At 34.9% G+C, this 18,557-nt stretch overlaps 1 protein-coding gene across 1 annotated transcript; it reads right to left on the bottom strand.

Moving 5' to 3' along the window:
- Nucleotides 1-13,761: 13,761 nt before the first annotated feature.
- On the bottom strand, nucleotides 13,762-16,795 carry LOC113281806 (membrane-anchored ubiquitin-fold protein 3-like). The gene is made up of 3 exons (XM_026530672.1): nucleotides 16,134-16,795; nucleotides 14,827-14,997; nucleotides 13,762-14,289 (listed from the first exon to the last, which is right to left on the bottom strand). The coding sequence occupies exons 1-3, from the start codon at nucleotides 16,261-16,263 to the stop codon at nucleotides 14,237-14,239; spliced, it is 354 nt and encodes a 117-aa protein (XP_026386457.1). The 5' UTR covers nucleotides 16,264-16,795; the 3' UTR covers nucleotides 13,762-14,236.
- Between the last annotated feature and the right edge of the window lie 1,762 nt (nucleotides 16,796-18,557).

Raw genomic sequence — 18,557 nt, 5'->3', positions numbered from 1 at the left:
TAAAATTTGAGTGGTGTTCTCAACCGCATAGATGAGAACTAGGTCCGCCGTCCGCCTAGCAGCCTACACCAAGGCCTCCCTTGAAAAATAAGGTAAAGCTTTCTGGATAGAGATTTTATCTAGACTCACCGGCACAAAATCCCCACGAGAATTCCGAAAAGAGATCCAACGGTGAAGAAAAGCTCTTTGAGAACTGAATTGTGATATCGGATTTGGATTTGGATTTGGACGAGTGGTTCAAGATGCGAAATTGAAGTTTACTACCATAATAATTGTTCACTGCCATATTGTAGCCAAAAATGAGAAAACATGCTCATTGTACTGCGTCGTCTTAGTCATTTACGTACATTGTCCTCATACTTATTAAAAAACAAATTTGTTCATTCTCAAATTAGGACTTATATCGGAGCTTTGTCAATCGCATAAATGAAACTCAGTTATTGCATGAATGTAACCTTCAACGGAACTAGAGCCAAATAGTATTAATAGCTTTGATTATTTATTTTTTTCACTTTTTTTAATTTTTTCATTCGATCTATATATGAAATTGGTTCAAGAAAATTCTAGGATGGTGAAGGATATTGAAATTGAAGAGATTTATTGAAGATGAAGATTTTGTAGAAATCCATTAAGAGTTAATCGTGGTATCCCCATGAGATTGAGAAGTCGTTGAATTAAACTCAAAATACTAAAGTGTTGTTTGCTTCATCCTTATAGGTCATAAACCATTTATTTGCCCTAGCATTAATTTCCCAAAGAAGCGTATATTTATTTTTATTTTTATTTTTTCTTAAAAGTTAACTGCAACATAAACAAACAAGCAAAGGTAAGCAATTCTTGGTATGGCAACAACCATTACATCATTATGAAACAAATTAGTTATAAAATTTGGCATATTCCTAATCCAGATGCCTTCATGTTCTTTAATAGATCCTTTCTTAGCCAGAAGATTAACAACACTATTTGTTAGAGCACTGCTCGGTCGAACTCGCATGCTTTGCTATCTCAAGCATGTTTGTCAATGTTAGTGATCAAAACTATAAGTCTTGATTTATAGTCTACTTATAGCTAAGTCTCGGACTAGGATAGAAAATGTAGTTGAGCTCAAAGACTCCATGACGATCATCATACAAAGACGAAGAACTACTCAAGGAACTTGTGGAACTTCATCGACTAAAAGGTATGTGGAGACTTGAACTTAGATATCACTCAAGAGTCTATCTACTCTATCTCTTATCTTGAGACAAAAGTCGTATTGCTATATAGACTTTGATTATGCACATTTGCTATTTCGAGCCGAGTTTATCTCGCTTATCTATTTCTCGAAATATGTGTTGGTAAGCTTTCGCTTTGGCCAAGTTCATCTTTACTAATGATGAAAGTCATAAAGTTTCTGGTTTTTGAATAACAATCATATAACGTCCTCTAATAATGTTTCAATGGTTGAAATGAGAGTTTAGAATATATAACCTTGGAAGGATATAAACATTGTGTGGTAACACATATGTGTGTAAGTCCTTATTCCTTGAACCAAAGTATGTGTACTTTGTTGCTTAGGAAAACCGGAACTAAAGTCCGCATACCAGTACGCGCACCATCGGAAGTTCACGTCCCATGAAAATCTGCTGGAGTTTGTGAACTGAAAACAAACTCATTCCGGGTACTTAAGTCCGCGTACCAGTCCGCGTACTTAAGTTGATTATTTTCTAAAAGCGATTATTCGTGAACTTAAGGAATGCATATTTTCAAACCGTGGCTATAAAGTTCATGAAATGATTCGAATAAATCAAATCGTTTTTGCTTCGATTGTGTCTTGTATACTTCTATAAGATCTAAGCAATTGAACATCTCTCTAACTAGTTAATTTGAGTCATTTGAACTAGTTGTGGTAAAGAAGAATATGGTTGATATGGAAGTGCTCATATGGCTAACCATATGGTTAACTACTGTTGAACTAACTAAGTGTACATGTTTGGGTACGGTTACACAAACCTAAATAAACGTGCATTTCATTTGTGTGTAACAAGCTAAGTTCTATCTAACGGTTGAATGATATTAGCTTGAATCTAATCAGGTTTTCATCTAACCGTGAATATTGAATGCTTTAATTGTTACTAAGCTAACATTGATTGCAAACCCTGATTTGAAAGTCTATATAAAGGAGAACTCTAGCAACTGGGAAACCTAATCCCCGACACCTTCTGTGTGATACTAGTTGTATTAGCTAGAGTTGATTCTCCTTTAACCTTAGGTTTATTCTCGAGATCCTGTAGGTGAACAACTTGAAGACTTCATTGGGATTGTGAAGCCAGACCTAACTATTTTCTCTGTAGTTGCGTGATCTGATCTTGCTGTTTCTATCGTATTTGAGTACAATCGTAAGATTGGCTTGAGATTGATATCTCAGATAGGCAAGATATAAAAGAAGTCACAAACACCTTCGTCTCATCGTTTGTGATTCCGCAATATCTTCTTTCGCTAGTTGATTAAGATTATTGTGAGCTGATTGATAATTCTAGGTTGTTCTTCGGGAATAAAAGTCCGGGTTATCAATTGGTTCCTGTTCACCTTGATTTATCAAAAGTCGGAACAAAAACTCGTATTTCTGTGGGAGACAGATTTATCTATTACCGTAGACTTTTCTGTGTGATATAGATTTTTTTATTAAAGTCTTCGACTTTGGGTCGTAGCAACTCTTAGTTGTGGGTGAGATCAGCTAAGGGAATCAAGTGCGTAATATCCTGCTGGGATCAGAGACGTAAGGAGAAAAATTGTACCTTGGATCAGTGTGAGATTGATTGGGGTTCAACTACAGTCCAGACCGAAGTTAGTTTGTAGTATGCTAGTATCTGTAGTGACTTAATACAATGTGTGTTCAATTTGGACTAGGTCCCGGGGTTTTTCTGCATTTGCGGTTTCCTCGTTAACAAAACTTCTGGTGTTTGTGGTACTTCTTTTCCACATTAATATTTGTTATATAATTGAAATATCACAGGTTGTGCGTCGAATCGATCAATTAGGAAATCCAAACTTTGGTTGTTGATTGAAATTGATTGATCCTTGAACATTGTTCTTTGGTACCGTTCAAGTGATTTCTCTAGTATTCAATTAAACTCGCAGATTTCTATTTGCTTGAGTAAGTATTGAATCGAGAAAGAGAGATACAACTCTTTGATATACTTTTATTAAGATTGAATCTGACTGTCTAGAGTATATTGGAGTTTGTCCATACAAATTGCTAAGCATAATATTGGGTGTGGTTGTTAGACCCCCGCTTTTTCAATTGGTATCAGAGAAGGCAAACACGTTTAAAGACCTTATAAGTATGTGTTTGTAGCGATCTGACTCTATGGACAGAAATTCTATCTTCATAAACGTACCAACAGTCTTCGATGGATCAAACTACTTATGGTGGAAAATTATTATGCGTGCTTTTCTTCAAGCTCGTGATTTGCAAACATGGGTACGTGTTGTTAATGGCTATGATCCTCCAGTTAATACAGAAGGAGATGTATCTATACCTAAGGATATTCATAGATATAGTCCATAAGAAATCGTTGTTGCAAAGCAAAATTTTGAAGGCTTAAATGCTATCATACATGCCATTACCCCAGATCTTCCGCATCATTTGACTACGTGCACAAAGTCTAAAGAAGCCTGGGATATCTTTGAAGGAAATACCAGTGAGAAAGAAGCTAGTCTTCAAAACCTAAATTCTGATTGGGAAAACCTTCGTATGGCAGATGAAGAATCATTTGATGAGTTTAATCACAAAGTGTCTGAAATTGTTAATGCATCGTTTGCATTGGGTAAAACTATTCCTGAAAAGGACATTGTAATGAAAATTATCATATCCTTGCCATCCAGATACGATTCTAAGAAGCATGCCATCGTTGAAGGGAATAATCTCGCAACGCTATCCAGAAATACATTGGTTGGGAAGCTAAAGATCTTTGATCATGAGCATACGTCCAAGCCTAGTAAGGATGTTGCTTTCAAAGAACTAAAGAAAACTAAATTACTTGATAAAAGTAAAAATGTGTACATCTCTGAAGATAATCTTTCTGAGGCTGATTCATCAGATGAAAATCTTGACAAGTCAGTTTCGTTGATCACAAGACAGATTAGGGATCTTCTTTTGAAGAGAAGTAAACGGTTCTCCAGGGATAAATCCAAGTCATCAGTTAAACCCCATAACCATGTTCCTCCTAAAAATAGGGATAATGATGAAACTGATGACAAGGATATGCCTCAGTGCTTTAAGTCTAAAGGTTTTGGTCATTTTGCAAATGAGTGTCCAAATCGAAAGAAATACACTGAGAACAAAGGACTTGCTGCAAACTCTTGATGAAATGTCTGACAATTATGACTCTAATGAAGACGAAAAATCAAGTGTTGCATTTCTTTGTGAAAATATTGATTTTGATAATTGCAGCAATACATACATCAATCTCGATATTCTTTCAGAAGAAAACTCAACCAATCTAGAAGATAAAATTGACCTTTCTATTGGAAACTCTGTGTATAACGTTTCAGGTACCACTATGTGTCTAGCAGCTTGCACATCTCAGATGCCTGAATTATATCAATGGCATGTCTTAATTCTCTTATGGACATTATTCATAAGGACTTTTCTCGCAAAGATCTCGGAAACTTATCTTTCTTTTTGGGTGTTGAAGAGACATATGTTACTGATGAATTTTTTCCATCTCAGCAACGGTATGTTGAGGATTTAATTAAAAGAGATAATATGCACAGTGTTAAACCCGTTTCTACACCATTAAGTACCTCAACCGATGTCAATCCTACTAGCAACAATTTATTAAAAGATCCTACATCTTATAGGAGTCTTGTTGGAGGCTTGCAGTATCTTCTCATTAGCCGACTACAAATGGTATTCACAGTGAACAAAGTTTGTTAATTCATGCACTCTCCTACTGAGGCGCATATGCTAATGGTCAAAAGAATTATCTGTTATCTTCAATCCACAACATTTTATGGTATTTTTCTTAAACCATCTCCTTCTTTGCGTTTCAATTTTTCTACTTTCACCGATGCAGATTGGGCTGGTGACCGTTTTGATCGACGATCTACTAGTGGATATTGTGTTTTCTTGAGTCTTCACATCATTTCATGGAGTTCCCGAAAACAGAAAACAGTCTCAAGATCGAGCACATATGCTGAATACCGTGGCCTATCCATTGCTACCGTTGAACTCATATGGATTGAATCGCTCTTAAAATAGTCACGTGTTCGAATTTTCAAGCCACCATTTCTTTGGTATGACAACCTTGGTGCGACTTATTTAACAATGAATCTGGTGTTTCATGGTCGAAAAAAACACATTGAAATTGATTATCACTTCGTACGTGAAAGAGTTCAACAAGGTTTACTTCAAGTGCGTTTTGTCTCCTCCAAAGATCAGGTTGCAGATGTTCTTACCAAAAGTTTGAGTAAAGATCAGTTCTCTAATATGCGATCCCTGTTGACTGTTTCCGACCACCCACTTCGATCGTGGGGGAGTGTTAGAGATATGAGTAATTGAAGATATGCATGGTCAAAGATACACTGTATGTAAGTGAGTTAATTAAGATTTAGTTTCCTTTCCTGTATATATTTTGCATTAATTCCTGTTGATATCTCGGTTGTAATCATGTAAATAATCAATATAAATATATGGAGTCACTCCATTTTTATACAAAGGAAAAGTCAACCAAATATAAAAGGTAATGGTGAGGATCGACCCTGAGACCTCCTACTTCCTAGGAAGAACCTTAACCACTGCTCTATTGCGGATTTTAATGTCTAAAGTGAACATATTTTTAATTTATGACAATACTCGTACATTTTGATAATATTTCTAGGCGTGTATATATATATATTAAAATATAACTCTTCAATAACCAATCATGAATCTTTGCTCCACGCTTCAACAAATGATTCTCTTCTTAAAAATAAAAAAAAACGAGTCACGCTTCACTTCACACTTTAAAAACCTTGTCAGCAGCGTTAGAAACCTTCCCGTGGGTGGTTAACTCGGAATTATACCCGATAAAAATTAGAGGGTTATGTGGAACGATGGAAACAATGGCTAATTGGATCTTTTTCCTGAGTGTTACCTTAGTTAGATTTCTAGGCCCTCTGTGTACTCTTCTGGTGTTGTGTCTTATTATATATTTTGGTAGGAAACTTATTTAGTCGTTTGCTTAAGAAGTCTTAAGCCAATATGCTTCTTCATAAGAAGATTATGTACCTTAATTGCAGAGGTTGGACTGCAATGCGGTTGAAAAGAATACAATCATATTGAAATGACTTATTCTTTTGGTATATCTGTCTGTAGTTTTGGTCTTATATAATGTTTCTTTAATTTTGCATAATTTAAAAGAATATCTTTCAGTAGTTAGCACATGCCTAAGTGCAATTCGGTAGAGCATTTCTGACAAGTCAAACCACATCTTCAGGCATTAGTCATCTTACCTTCAATTTGGTGACGTGAAGAACAAACGAAGCTGATCATTTACTCAGCCAATTTTTTTTAGTAACAGTGACGTCACTGGCATAGCTCGAATTCGTAGATATCAATTTCAAAAGTGGCATAACTTGGTGCTCGACTGATAGTGATGATGTTGCTGTTCAGGATGATGATTCGTTAACTCCAATTCTTATTTGATTAATTAGGGTTTTTCTTTTAGGAGAAGAAAATTACATCTAACTGTTATATTTATTTTGATTTTTAAAACTTCAGTTTTACGATTTGATTGGTATAATAAGAGTTTCGTGTTTTTTATTCGTATATTTCAGGGTATAGCTTTATATGATAGGATTGGGGTGTATTGAGCGTTGATTGAAGTGGTTATGGATTTTGGGTTTTCTTGTGGAGAGTAGTAGAAATAAAAAAAAAAGGGTTGTGTAGTATGAGATCATGTAGCTGTACAATTGAGTAAAATTCAAAAAAGTTTCAATGTTTAAAATTTATTTTTATTGTTTTTTTGTGTGTCACCATCCATTTACCAATTTCAGGTACTCATGTATCAATTTACCAGAGTAATTCATCCAGCATTGTACCGGTCAGATATTTGGATACCACCTAAAAAGTAAACCTTTAATTTAATTAAGTCGAAAGGCAAAATTTAGTTTGTGGTGATTTTCAATAGTAAGGTAAAGTTTTTGGGAACAAATCATGTAAGATTTTTTGTGAATAAGATAGTGCATGGATCCTCCCTTATATTTATCCATACCTAGTTTTATTTTTATTTTCAACATTTTTTTCTTAAACTTGGTTTTTTATTATATTTTTAATATCTTGTATTTTTAACACACGACATATTTTCATAATTAAATTAATATTAATACATTAAGATATTATGAATACTTATGATTTGACAACATTCTTAATGATATTGAAGGTGGCATCTCTTGGATGACAGAAGACAATTTTGTTACCAAACATTTTGTATTCGCTGTTCATTATATTTTCAGTTATGTTGTAAAATTTTCAGTTAAATATAATATTTGTGCAGAGTCATCAACAAACTGAAATAAGAAGCTTAGAAATAGGATCTCTTCTCAGGATGATATCTACAGCCACAATAGTATTTTTGCGCTAGGAATTGTGTATGTAGCCACCTTACAGAGTAATTGGGATTTATCATTTCTTATTATTCAGTTTGAGGGATTCTGAATAGAGTAATTGGGTTTTACCGGATTCCAGGTGTAATCTAACGACTATGTGGATTCAAAAGCAAGTTGTAACAGATCTTTCTACAAAAGCATGTGACACTGCCAAGTAAGCTTGTTCGTTTTAGTGACTGGGATATTAATTTCATCGAGTATAACAGCTTGGATGAGACCCCTATTTTTTGCTCTTTGATTGACTTTCCAAATCACATAATTTTTTTCGAAGTTGATGCCATTGTCTTTTATATTTTTAGCTCCTAGTCCTGTTGAGTTTCAAGTTTTGGTAGTTGATTGTGTAAGAATCGTAAATCATTTAAAAGAATAGAACCATATTAAAACCCAATATTGCTCAATCACGTATCTTTGTCAATATTAAAACCCAATTACTCTATTCAGAATCAATTAAAAGAATACAACCATATCGAAATGACTTATTCTTTTGGTCTATATGTCTCTATAATGTTTCTTTCATTTTTCATAATTGAAGAAAATATGTTTCAGAAGTTAGCACATGCCTAAGTGCAATTCGGTAGAGCATTTATGAAAATCACATAATATATTCTCGTGTTGGTCAAATTACCTTAAATTTGGTGACATGTAAAATGAATGAAGCTGCTCTTTTACTCAACTAATTTTATTTTATCAGCAATGTATTGACATGGCCTGGATTTGTAGATGTCAATTTCAGATACGACATAAAATCGGAAGGCCTTCCAAACATTTTTTTTCGTCTGAGATAATAATTAACGAGTTCTTTATCGGTTGATTTTTGAAACTTCATTTTTACGATTTATTTGTTCGGAGTATATGGAAGGTTTTTTATATTCTGTTTGTATGTTTCGGGGTATAACTTCATATGATAAATTGGTTTATATAGATCGTTGATTGAAATTGATGTGGGGAGTTAGATTTTGGGTTTGTTATGGCGACTGGTGAGAAGTAGACATACAAAGGATTATGTAGTATAAGATCAAGTAGGTCGTACATGGGAGTAAAATGCAAAAATTTCAGTTTCTTAAAACTTATTTCGTGGTTGCATTGGAAAAGAGTATTTTCTTTGATTCCTATGTGTCACCACAAGTCATTCACATTTCAGGTACTAAGAGCGTCCACAATCTTGAAACATACCAAATACCAGATTAAATCTTAGAAAAAATTGGTATTTCCAGAGTTCAAACGCAGTGGGAGAAGACAAAATTTATCCTGGCGCAGATATATAAATACCATATGATGGTTGAACGCTGATATAGTCTACGCCTGGAGCGTTGGTTAAACGCACTCGCGGTACTAGGTGTACATTACATAAACGACTGGTATGAGAGACTATTTGAATTAACGTCAAGAGTCCAGATGTACATATTGATAATTTCTAGTCAAGTGTGAGAATATAAGTCACGCCTGGCTCTGTACGGGGATTACTATGTTCTTTTCTGCCTTTTGGATTGTTAACGAAATAAAACAAAACATAAGAAAGTATCAAAATCCAACCAAAACAGATTTCAAATACAATGAATATCTACTTTAGCCTCCTTCTACAAAAAAAAAAACTTCTTCCACTGTTTGATTTTTTTCTTCTTCCACGCAACATCATTAGAGCCGATTCAATTAGGGTTTGAAGAATGGATCTTAAATTGTCAATTATGGTTAAAATGGAAACCAATTTTGAAGTCTTAAACTCCCATTCTATAAAATCCTAATTGAAACTTATATTAACTCATGAAATTGGATATGGGGTGGTGACTTGTGTTGTTTTATATATCTGTTTCGGTATTCTTGCTCACCTGAAAATCAATTGAGAACTGATTTTTGCTACCATTTGATTGTGTATTGATTGGAGAGGATTTATGGTGATTTTAGGGTCGTGGTTGGAGTAGAAAACATGGGTTGTTGTCGAATTCAGAAACTTAATAAAAAAAGTCAGAAATTCGGTGGAGTTTTAATGACTTGAAATTAACGTAGATAGAAAGGAAACAAGTTAAGTCTTGTATAACTAATCTCGAATACAAGGATGATTTTTTCATTGATGTCGAAAGTCTTAAGGTTCTTCAGAGTAATACGAATTTGTCTCAATATTTCTAGACTTCCTAGTCTAATCTAACGAGGTTGACTATTGTAATATAATCAAGTAGCCTTGAGTTTTTGAACTAAAATATGACAACAAACCTTGACATACCAACGCTTGGTGGGTTCAACCGAGCAATGCTCTAACAGAGTATTTTATCATTCTATAATACTCGTTTAAAATTGCTTGGGAGTATTCTCATAAGTTGTTATTTCTACGGACCTTCAAAAACAAAGGCGATGAAACGATCATATGCAGATTCATGGAAGAACTTGAAGAACGAAGAATTCAAGAAGATGTTGAATAACCAAGGAAATCAAGCATGATGTACTTTGAGTTGAAGGTTTACTTATTTTGTACCCATATGTATTAATAGTATTATCATTAAAATTGACAAAAGGGGGATTGTTAGAGCACTGCTCGGTTGAACTCGCAAGATTTGCTATCTCAAGAATGTTTGCAATGTTGGATGTACAAAACTATATCTTGAATTCTAGTCTACTAAATTCAAGTCTCGGACTAGAATTAGAGTATGGTAGTTGAGTATCAAACATTATTCAATAACCCTCGAAGGTTGAAGACTGAAGATCAAACGAAGATATTTGGAAAACTTCATCAACAAAGAGGTATGTAAAGACTGAACCATCCAATTTACTCATGATATTACCATTCTATCGATGTGAGACTGTATCGTGTGATTTTTAGAAGATTTAACATTGCAAAAAAGAAGTTTCTAGTCAGCTTGACTTAATATTTAGTTTCCAACAAATGGATTGTTTACAACTAAAGTTGTCAAGTAGATGATGAAGCTTTCTAAGCTTTAAACTCGTATTTCGAGAATTATATAAATGAGATAAACTCGACTCGAAATTTCAAATGTGATTCAAGCAATGATGTTCGTAGATCCTTCGTAATCTTATAGTTAACAACAATTTAGTGTTCAAGAACTATTTTTTTTCAAGTTGATCATTTGGAAATCACCCAAGAAATGATAGTTCATATATATAACGATAGAGAATATTTCAAATTATTGAAAGAGAGTTATCAGAATTACTGAGTTTCAAGATACATGGTAGGTATGCATACCCAGTACGCGTACTCTTAGGTTTTGAATTCGTATAAAGAGAGGAGGTACACATTCCAAGTACGTGTACCCTAGGGACCTGAATTCACGAACTGGTTCATAGGTACGTGTATCTCTACGCATACCTATCCAGCACGAGTTAATCACATGCCCATAAACTATTTTCACAAATACATATGGGATTGTCAAATCTCTCGTAAACACTTCTAAGACATCTTTGACCACTAATCACCTTGTATGTGTGAATCATGATTTAAGTCTTGAGTGTTAAATGAACACGATTATGCTTATATGTTCATATGGCATATTTTCCATGAACTATCATTATACACGGTTCCAAAACCATAGACCATGGTATATATATTCTTATATGTAATCTCAAGACGAACTTCTCACATGCTTACATGAACTCCTTACAAGAGTTATATAAAAAATACCTATAGTCTTGAAAGTCTATAAATATAGAAAATCAAACAACTGGAAATTCCAATCCTTGACACTTCTGTGTCATAGTTGTATGCTAGATTCATCCTCTATTAACCTAGGTGTCCTCTGAGAAACGTAATTAAGTTTACGACTCAAAGACTTCACTTAGGGATTCGTGAAGCCAGGTGCGACTATCTTTAATTTGATAGTTCGAGTATCATGATCTTGTTCTTCTTAATTGTCGAGGTTTTCATCAATCTCCAATCAAGAACGATATATATAAATTGCAAAGTCTCATCGTTTCATAATTTGTGATTCCTAAAGATGTATATCTAAAACTCTTATTTGTTGATCGATTTAAGATTGTTCTTGAGAGGTGGTTAGTAATCCAGGATTCTTAGCTAATTAGGTATAAGTGTTTCATATTTATAAGGTTTTCTAGATTTATCTATTGCAAACATATTTCCAAGACGATCTTAAGGGAAATCAAATAGGCTTATATATTAGAGGCAGATTGATATCAAAAGTCTTTTCTGAGGTTGAAGAAACTCTTAGGCTTTAAAGGATGTCATCTAATGAAATCAATTGCGTAGATCCTTGCGAGGTTCAAGAGATGTAATGAGCACGACTACAGCTAACTTGTTCGAAGGGATAATTAGGTCTCAACTATACATTCTAGTCAGAAGTCTGGTAGTAGGCTAGTTTCTATAATGGCTTAATATAATTTGGCTTTCAAAGGTGGACGAGGTCCCGGGGTTTTTCTGCAGGTGTAGTTTTCCTCATTAATAAAACTTCTGGAGTCTTGTGTTTTTCCTTTTCCATATTATACTGTTTAATCTGTATAATAGGTATAACAAAAGTAGTAATCTAGGTAGTTTAAGTCCTTGTTAATTCTGATCAATTACGATTGTTCGTGTATAATTCTTATCTTGAGATGTAGATAACAAGTTTCATACTTGGCGGAGTTCAGATCCTCTTGATTTGGATACGACTAGATTGATTTTGGATATTGATTTGTGAAATCGTCCAAGAACTCTTCTACACAGTCAGGTTCATGTAGTTTTTTTTTTGTCTAGACATATTGACCGTGGAAGAGACAAGAGAAAAACTCTATATACTATTGTTCAAGGATATTTCATTAGATGTACTTGCAATTGTATGAGGTTTTATCCATAAAGGTTCCCAAGCGAAAAAGTTGGCGGTGTACTTGGTACCTTTTCCTTTTCAAAAATGTTATTCCAGCTAAATATCACAATATCTTATCCGAGTTTTAGTGTTCTACCATAAAATAGAAAGATGTGGGTGAGAAGAATTGTGGCAAAAAAAATTTGACTTACAATTTTGATTGCAAACATCTTAAACACATTTAGTAGAATATACGCAGACAACAATTTTCTCTTAGAACAATAATGTTAAGTTTTGGGGTTGGATTGATTTCCGGAACTTCACATTTTTATATATAAGAAATTTGTATACTCAACCTAAGAGATGATCCAATACGCACAAATTGTAGTTTTTTTTTTTTTTTTTGTAATCGAAAAGGTTTTGTTCGACTATTCGGTTGTCCTGTCAATCTTAAAAAACCAACAAGAAATAATATAATGATCCTGTTCACTTTTAGTATTGTAGAGTTTTATAACACGAACGGATCTCTAAATAAATTAGTTTCATAATCACCTATTTACAATTTGCCTAACAAGAAAAAGAAAAAAAGTTAAAAATATTGGAATCAGTCTTGATGTCTAAATACATAGAAATAATACGGTAGAATAGATTATTGGATAAAGTAATCTTAGTATAAAAAATTTCCTCATTTTCCTCTAGAAATATCTTTAAAAAATTTCACTTCAGTTTTGCCAGTAAATTTGTGGGCTTTTCAAATTATGCTTAACGATGTTATCGTTGTTGTGATTCTCCAATTTTTGTATCTTTTTCTTGTCATTTTCGGCATCCCCAAATAAGAATGTTAGACACTATCCCCATAGGTGCTAATAGGTGTATCAGTTTGCTCGAGGGTGTACGATTTCAAATGTATACGTGGTTTTGTTTTGTTTGGAATCGGTACACCCCAGGTAAATGGGTATCCCACGAAAATTGAAACACCGACTCATTTAGAGACTACATCTAATCCATTGTTGTGCCGTCTCCTTAATCTTTCATTCCGTGGCAAGAAATCCGAACAAAGAAAACTAATCTTTGCGGACCAAAGTTTTGCCTCATGCCCCAAAATCCGCACTCAAAGGCAGCCATTTGTGAATAGATTGCGACTGTCTTTTTAATCTTTTCTTTCTCCCAAAGGCTGATCCACTTGGATCATTACATTGATCAGCAAGCACCAACTGGGTTGTTCAAAATGGTAAACAGTAGACCTTTCAACTAGCTTATACTCCATCATCAATAATCAAAATATCTTTTGAACCAAAAGACAAACCAAAGCAAAGTCACACTTTGTTTCGAAGGAAACACAATGATAATAATATTAGGTAACCACCAAACTGCAACTGTTAAAATATGTTGGAAAAGTCAAGAGAAGAAATTTTCTTTTCCAAAGATCTTTTCTTTTGATATTAACAACATAACACCCCACCAGAACCAAGTTGCTGACTTGAGAAACAAAAAAGAGTACTTCTCACATTTTTTATACATTTGAGGTTGCATTTCTTCTCATTTTGCAGAAACAAGTGAACCCAAATTCTATTTATAGTTCATTTTTTTGGCTACACAAAACACTGAAAGAACAATCTAACAGTGTTCCCAAACTACGTACTATGAGAAAACCTTGACGACGTTTACAAAAGGAAAAGGAAAAACACCTGTGAATGGTTTATGAACTCCCAAAAGCTTTTACCACATCTCCGGTTTTGGTTTTTGTTGTAGCAAATGAACGTATGTTGTCAGCTTTTGAATTGTGATGGTGAATGTTTGAAAACAAAGGCAAATGATGGCCAAAGACTGAAAGAAGCTCGTCGGACTTGATTCTTTTTAAGTCACAGAATTGAGCATGAACATCTGTTGTTTGCCGCATCAGCAAGTTGTTTCTCTGTCAAAAACATCCTTTTGTTAGTAGCTCAAAACAAGTAAAGAAGGTGCACAAAACTCAGGGGACACTAATTGCGCTATCCCTACTTTTGTATAAATGGAGGGAGTCCATCGCGGACTAAGAAAACCAACACTAGTTGACCACAGGCTCTACTCTCTAGCTAGCATATGTGGCAACGTTTTTATTTAGTCGATCTAGTGACATAGTTGAGAACCTCTTGCTCAGTGCAGAATGTGCTCCTCCCCCCGCACATGCCAACTCACCAGAAACTACTGATGCAGCTAAATTTTGCTAAAACAAACCATTTGTGTTTGCAAGAATCAAAACACTCACAGGATTACCTATTGCAAGAATCAAGACGCTCACAGTTGAGAATCTCTTGCTCAGTGCAAAGTGTACTTATCTGAAGATTCCAACTCACCTAAAACTACTGATGCGGTTAAATTTTGTTAAAACAATCAATTTGTGTTTGCAAGAATCAAGACTCATACGTATACAGAAAACATATCAAGGCTTTATATGGTTCTAAGAAATTACCACTTTTCTTGTCTACCATTGGATGTTGAACAACTACATGCATAGTTATGGTTCCTCCTGGCATCTCACCAACTGGTACCCTAGACTCGGTGAGGGTTTTGTTGTTCTCCAATATTCTTCCTGCGTTTATCAGCTTCACATCACTTACGGCCTTTGGACCATTTTGTTTACCTACAACGCGAAAACAGCTTTAGTAACAAAATAAAGAGAAAATGAAATAGAACACCAAGTAAGCACAAATTAAACACAACAAGAACAAAAGAAATGATAACATCATGAACAACACTAGTCGTAACCAGTTCAGCAGTAATTGTGCAACCAGGACAATCGTAAACAGACATCAAACCGCAGAATATGATGATTTACAATTTTCTAGTCCAATTACGGAATACGGCAGGGGACCTCAGTCGACACCAACAAAAGCTCATGAAACTGAAGCTATTTGCTAAAAGATAACTACAAAAATGGGTTAAACTCCTCAGTAAGAATCATATAAACACCACAAATAAACAAGCTAGCTAACAGAAAAACCATTTCGCCCTTGGCGAAATTTGGACTTTCTAAACATTAAGCAGTCAATAGAGCTCCAATCAAGCACAGTATCTTTAAACATCAAAGGATAATAATCTACACTGATAGCACAATCAATTTAAAGACCTCATAACAACCATCAATTACAAACATAGAACATGAATGTTTCAATACTAGGCTCGTATGTGCATGAGTTTTAGTAATAAAACCCAACTTACCAGAATCATGATGATTAAGCTGATGATTGATGAGAAGAAACTAGATTTCTCCAATTTCTGCACACTGATTTGGAATCAACAACTGATTCTGGTAAGTTGGGTTTTATTACTAAAACTCATGCACATATCAATTCAGCAAGGGACCTCAGTCGACACCAACAAAAGCTCATGAAATTGAAGCTAATTGCTAAAAGATAACTACCAAAATGGGTTGAACTCCTCAGTTTGATCATATAAACACCACAAATAAACAAGCTAGCTATCAGAAAAACCATTTCGCCCTCGGCGAAATTTTGACTTTCTAAGCATCATGCAGTCATTAGAGCAACAAATGAAAATGTTATTCAGCAGTTCCAATCAAACACAGCATCTTTTGACCATAAAAGGATGATAACCTACACTTGCAACACAATCAATCTAAAGAGTTTATCACAAACCATCAACTACAGACATAGAACATGAAATATTTCAATACTAAAAACCACAAAAATTCCAATTCAATCAAAGCAAAAAGGAAACTAAACAAAAATAGAAAAAAAAGGGGGCAGAGAATACAACCTTGAGGCCATTGAGAAATAATGATTTCTTTCAAAGATCCAACAGTTGTAGTTGGATTATATTTATTTGGACCAATATCACTTCCATCAGCAAGTCTAAATTTCAACTCAATTAATTCTTCTCCACCCATTTTATCATACCCCTCTTCTCCTCCTTCCTAAACAAGATCTTCACCCCAAATATAAAAAAAAAAAATTCTCTCTTAATTTTGACTAAAAACAAAAACCCACATTAGAATTCATGATTAATCAATGAACCCATCACTAAATTGTTGAGATCTTTTCCCAAATCAGAAAAGTCAGCAGCAGCAGAACACAAAAACCCAATATCTGACTTTCCTCAGATGGATATAACAACAATAAATGAAATTCAGGCAGGAAAAAGATTTATTTGATTCTGGACTGAAAAATTTAAGAAGCCATTAATGGATTTGTTTCCTCTTTAAAAGAAAAAACACATCTGAGATTTCTGCAATAAATTATAGGGAGATAAAAATAAATTAAAATAAAAATCTTTGTTGGTGGAGTCTTCAACTTTTCACACACCTTCACCTTTAATAGTGTGTCTCTAGTACAACCCCCCCTTTTATTGCTCTGTGTGTACTGAAAAAGTAAAAGATTAACCCAAATGCCAAGTTTGTTAAGTTTCTTTCACACACTCTGTAACAGAAAATGAAACAGAAAATGAAACAGAAATATGACACCTTTTTTTACTCAGGAATACTGCCTACATCCAGACTTTTCCGAAAATGCTAGTCTTCCCCCGCCCGTGTCTCCCGCCCCTGTTCACCATGAGGTGTCATGTAGATAGCCACACAAAAGGCTCCCTGCTAACTCCAATCCAAAAGTTTAAGGGATAAGATCAATGCCACCTAATGATGGAAAGAAGTGGGGAAGATAGCGGGGGAATGTAACAGCTTCGAGCCTTTTCCTTTTCCAAATGAAAAAAAATCTACCAGCTCCCTCTTGTGGGACCCACACATCTGAATTGCCACGTGTCATGCCATCCCAGGACACTGTTATGTTATTATCCGATAAACAGGGAGCCAACTGGTAAGTTGGAGTAGTTTGCTAAAGTCCAGTAGAAGGGGCTAAGGGAGCCGGTTGGACTAAGTCTTATGGGGTGCTAGTCTACCAGTTAGATTAGCGGACTATCTCCTAAGTTTTATGGGAGTGCTAATCTAGCTGTCCACGTCAGCCCAGCGTTGAATCATTCAGCGCCCATCTCAGCCGTCAGATCAAAAATAAATCTCTCAGTGTTGAACCATTCCGCGAAAAGGTGGTTTTTCAAACGCTGAATCATTCTGCGTAACTATCTAGCAACTGGCCGGAGAAAAAACTAGTGCTAACCTTTTTGTCACACTTTTTTTTTTGAATTACAACACTTAAATGCTAATTTACCACCTCCAATCTAAACCCATAAGACTAAGTCTTAGCAAGACGGCGCAACTGCTCACTACTTGTTAGTACCTGGCTCCATCATGAAATGAAGTGAAGGTACCGAAAGCAAGTGTCCAATCCGAAAGCCTATGATGTCTACATCAATTAGCGGAAACTAAGAACCGATAAACATAGGGAACTATGATGGAAAATCAGGGTAACATAGGATGAAAACCAGAGAACGAAAAGAATGTTGTATCACTGGAGCTTCAAGGCCTTGCGATTCTTTTCAGCAATTATTTCGACCCTTCCCAATAAATTGGCGAGTACAATCGGTTAGCGAAATATTGCTGTCAGGATACAATGAAGCCCTAACAACGTTGTTGGATTCAAAGGTTGTACTCCCTTGACCCAACCAATAACACACTGTATTTGTTTCTGAAGATGCTTAGAGAGAAAGAGTTTTTTTATTTTTTGATTGTAATGGGAAGAATCCTTCGCTATTTATAGAGGGTTTCATGCCTTTTAGAGATGTCGTTTCATCTTCAAAAGACACTATCAAAGGTCGTCATCCATTAATAGGAAGAGACGCGACTGTAGAAAATTTTGGAAACCGAATTAGGTTTTGAATTTTAAAACCAGAAAATTCCCCCCCCTTCGTAGCGGCAAACAATATTGAAAATATCTAACAACTAACCGGTATTTTCTACTGTTATTTTAGACTAGTAGGTAGACTTTGAGAATTTCGAATTCAAGTTGCATGACATATGATGACTCTGCCAAAGAAGCGTCTGTGACCAGACTAGAGTGCTTGCTGATTGTAATCGGGATTTGTTACCATCAATACCACTAATCCCATATTAGCGGTGAATAAGCAATTCAACCAAATCCTCTAATCCATCATTAGTAGTTGGCCAATTACACCCAATGAGTAAGCATTATTAGCCAAATTTAATGAATTTTTAATAGCAGGCCACCGCCATTTTACTTTAGGATTTTCACCTACCAGACTACCCAGACATAAAAAAATATACAGACGGCCAAA

Source organism: Papaver somniferum, chromosome 1, assembly GCF_003573695.1.
Source record: "Papaver somniferum cultivar HN1 chromosome 1, ASM357369v1, whole genome shotgun sequence".
In the NCBI taxonomy this organism is placed as follows: Eukaryota; Viridiplantae; Streptophyta; class Magnoliopsida; order Ranunculales; family Papaveraceae; genus Papaver; species Papaver somniferum.
The sequence above is the reverse complement of the archived record's forward strand: the minus strand, read 5'-3'. Positions and strand labels throughout refer to the sequence as shown.

Excerpts from the sequence above, each read along its gene's own strand:
- LOC113281806 (XM_026530672.1), bottom strand. The coding sequence starts at position 16,263 with ATGGGTGGAGAAGAATTAATTGAGTTGAAATTTAGACTTGCTGATGGA. Across the intron at positions 14,998-16,133 it reads TATTTCTCAATGGCCTCAAG|GTAAACAAAATGGTCCAAAG; the intron begins GTTGTATTCTCT and ends TTCGCGTTGTAG. Across the intron at positions 14,290-14,826 it reads AATGGTAGACAAGAAAAGTG|AGAAACAACTTGCTGATGCG; the intron begins GTAATTTCTTAG and ends TGTTTTTGACAG.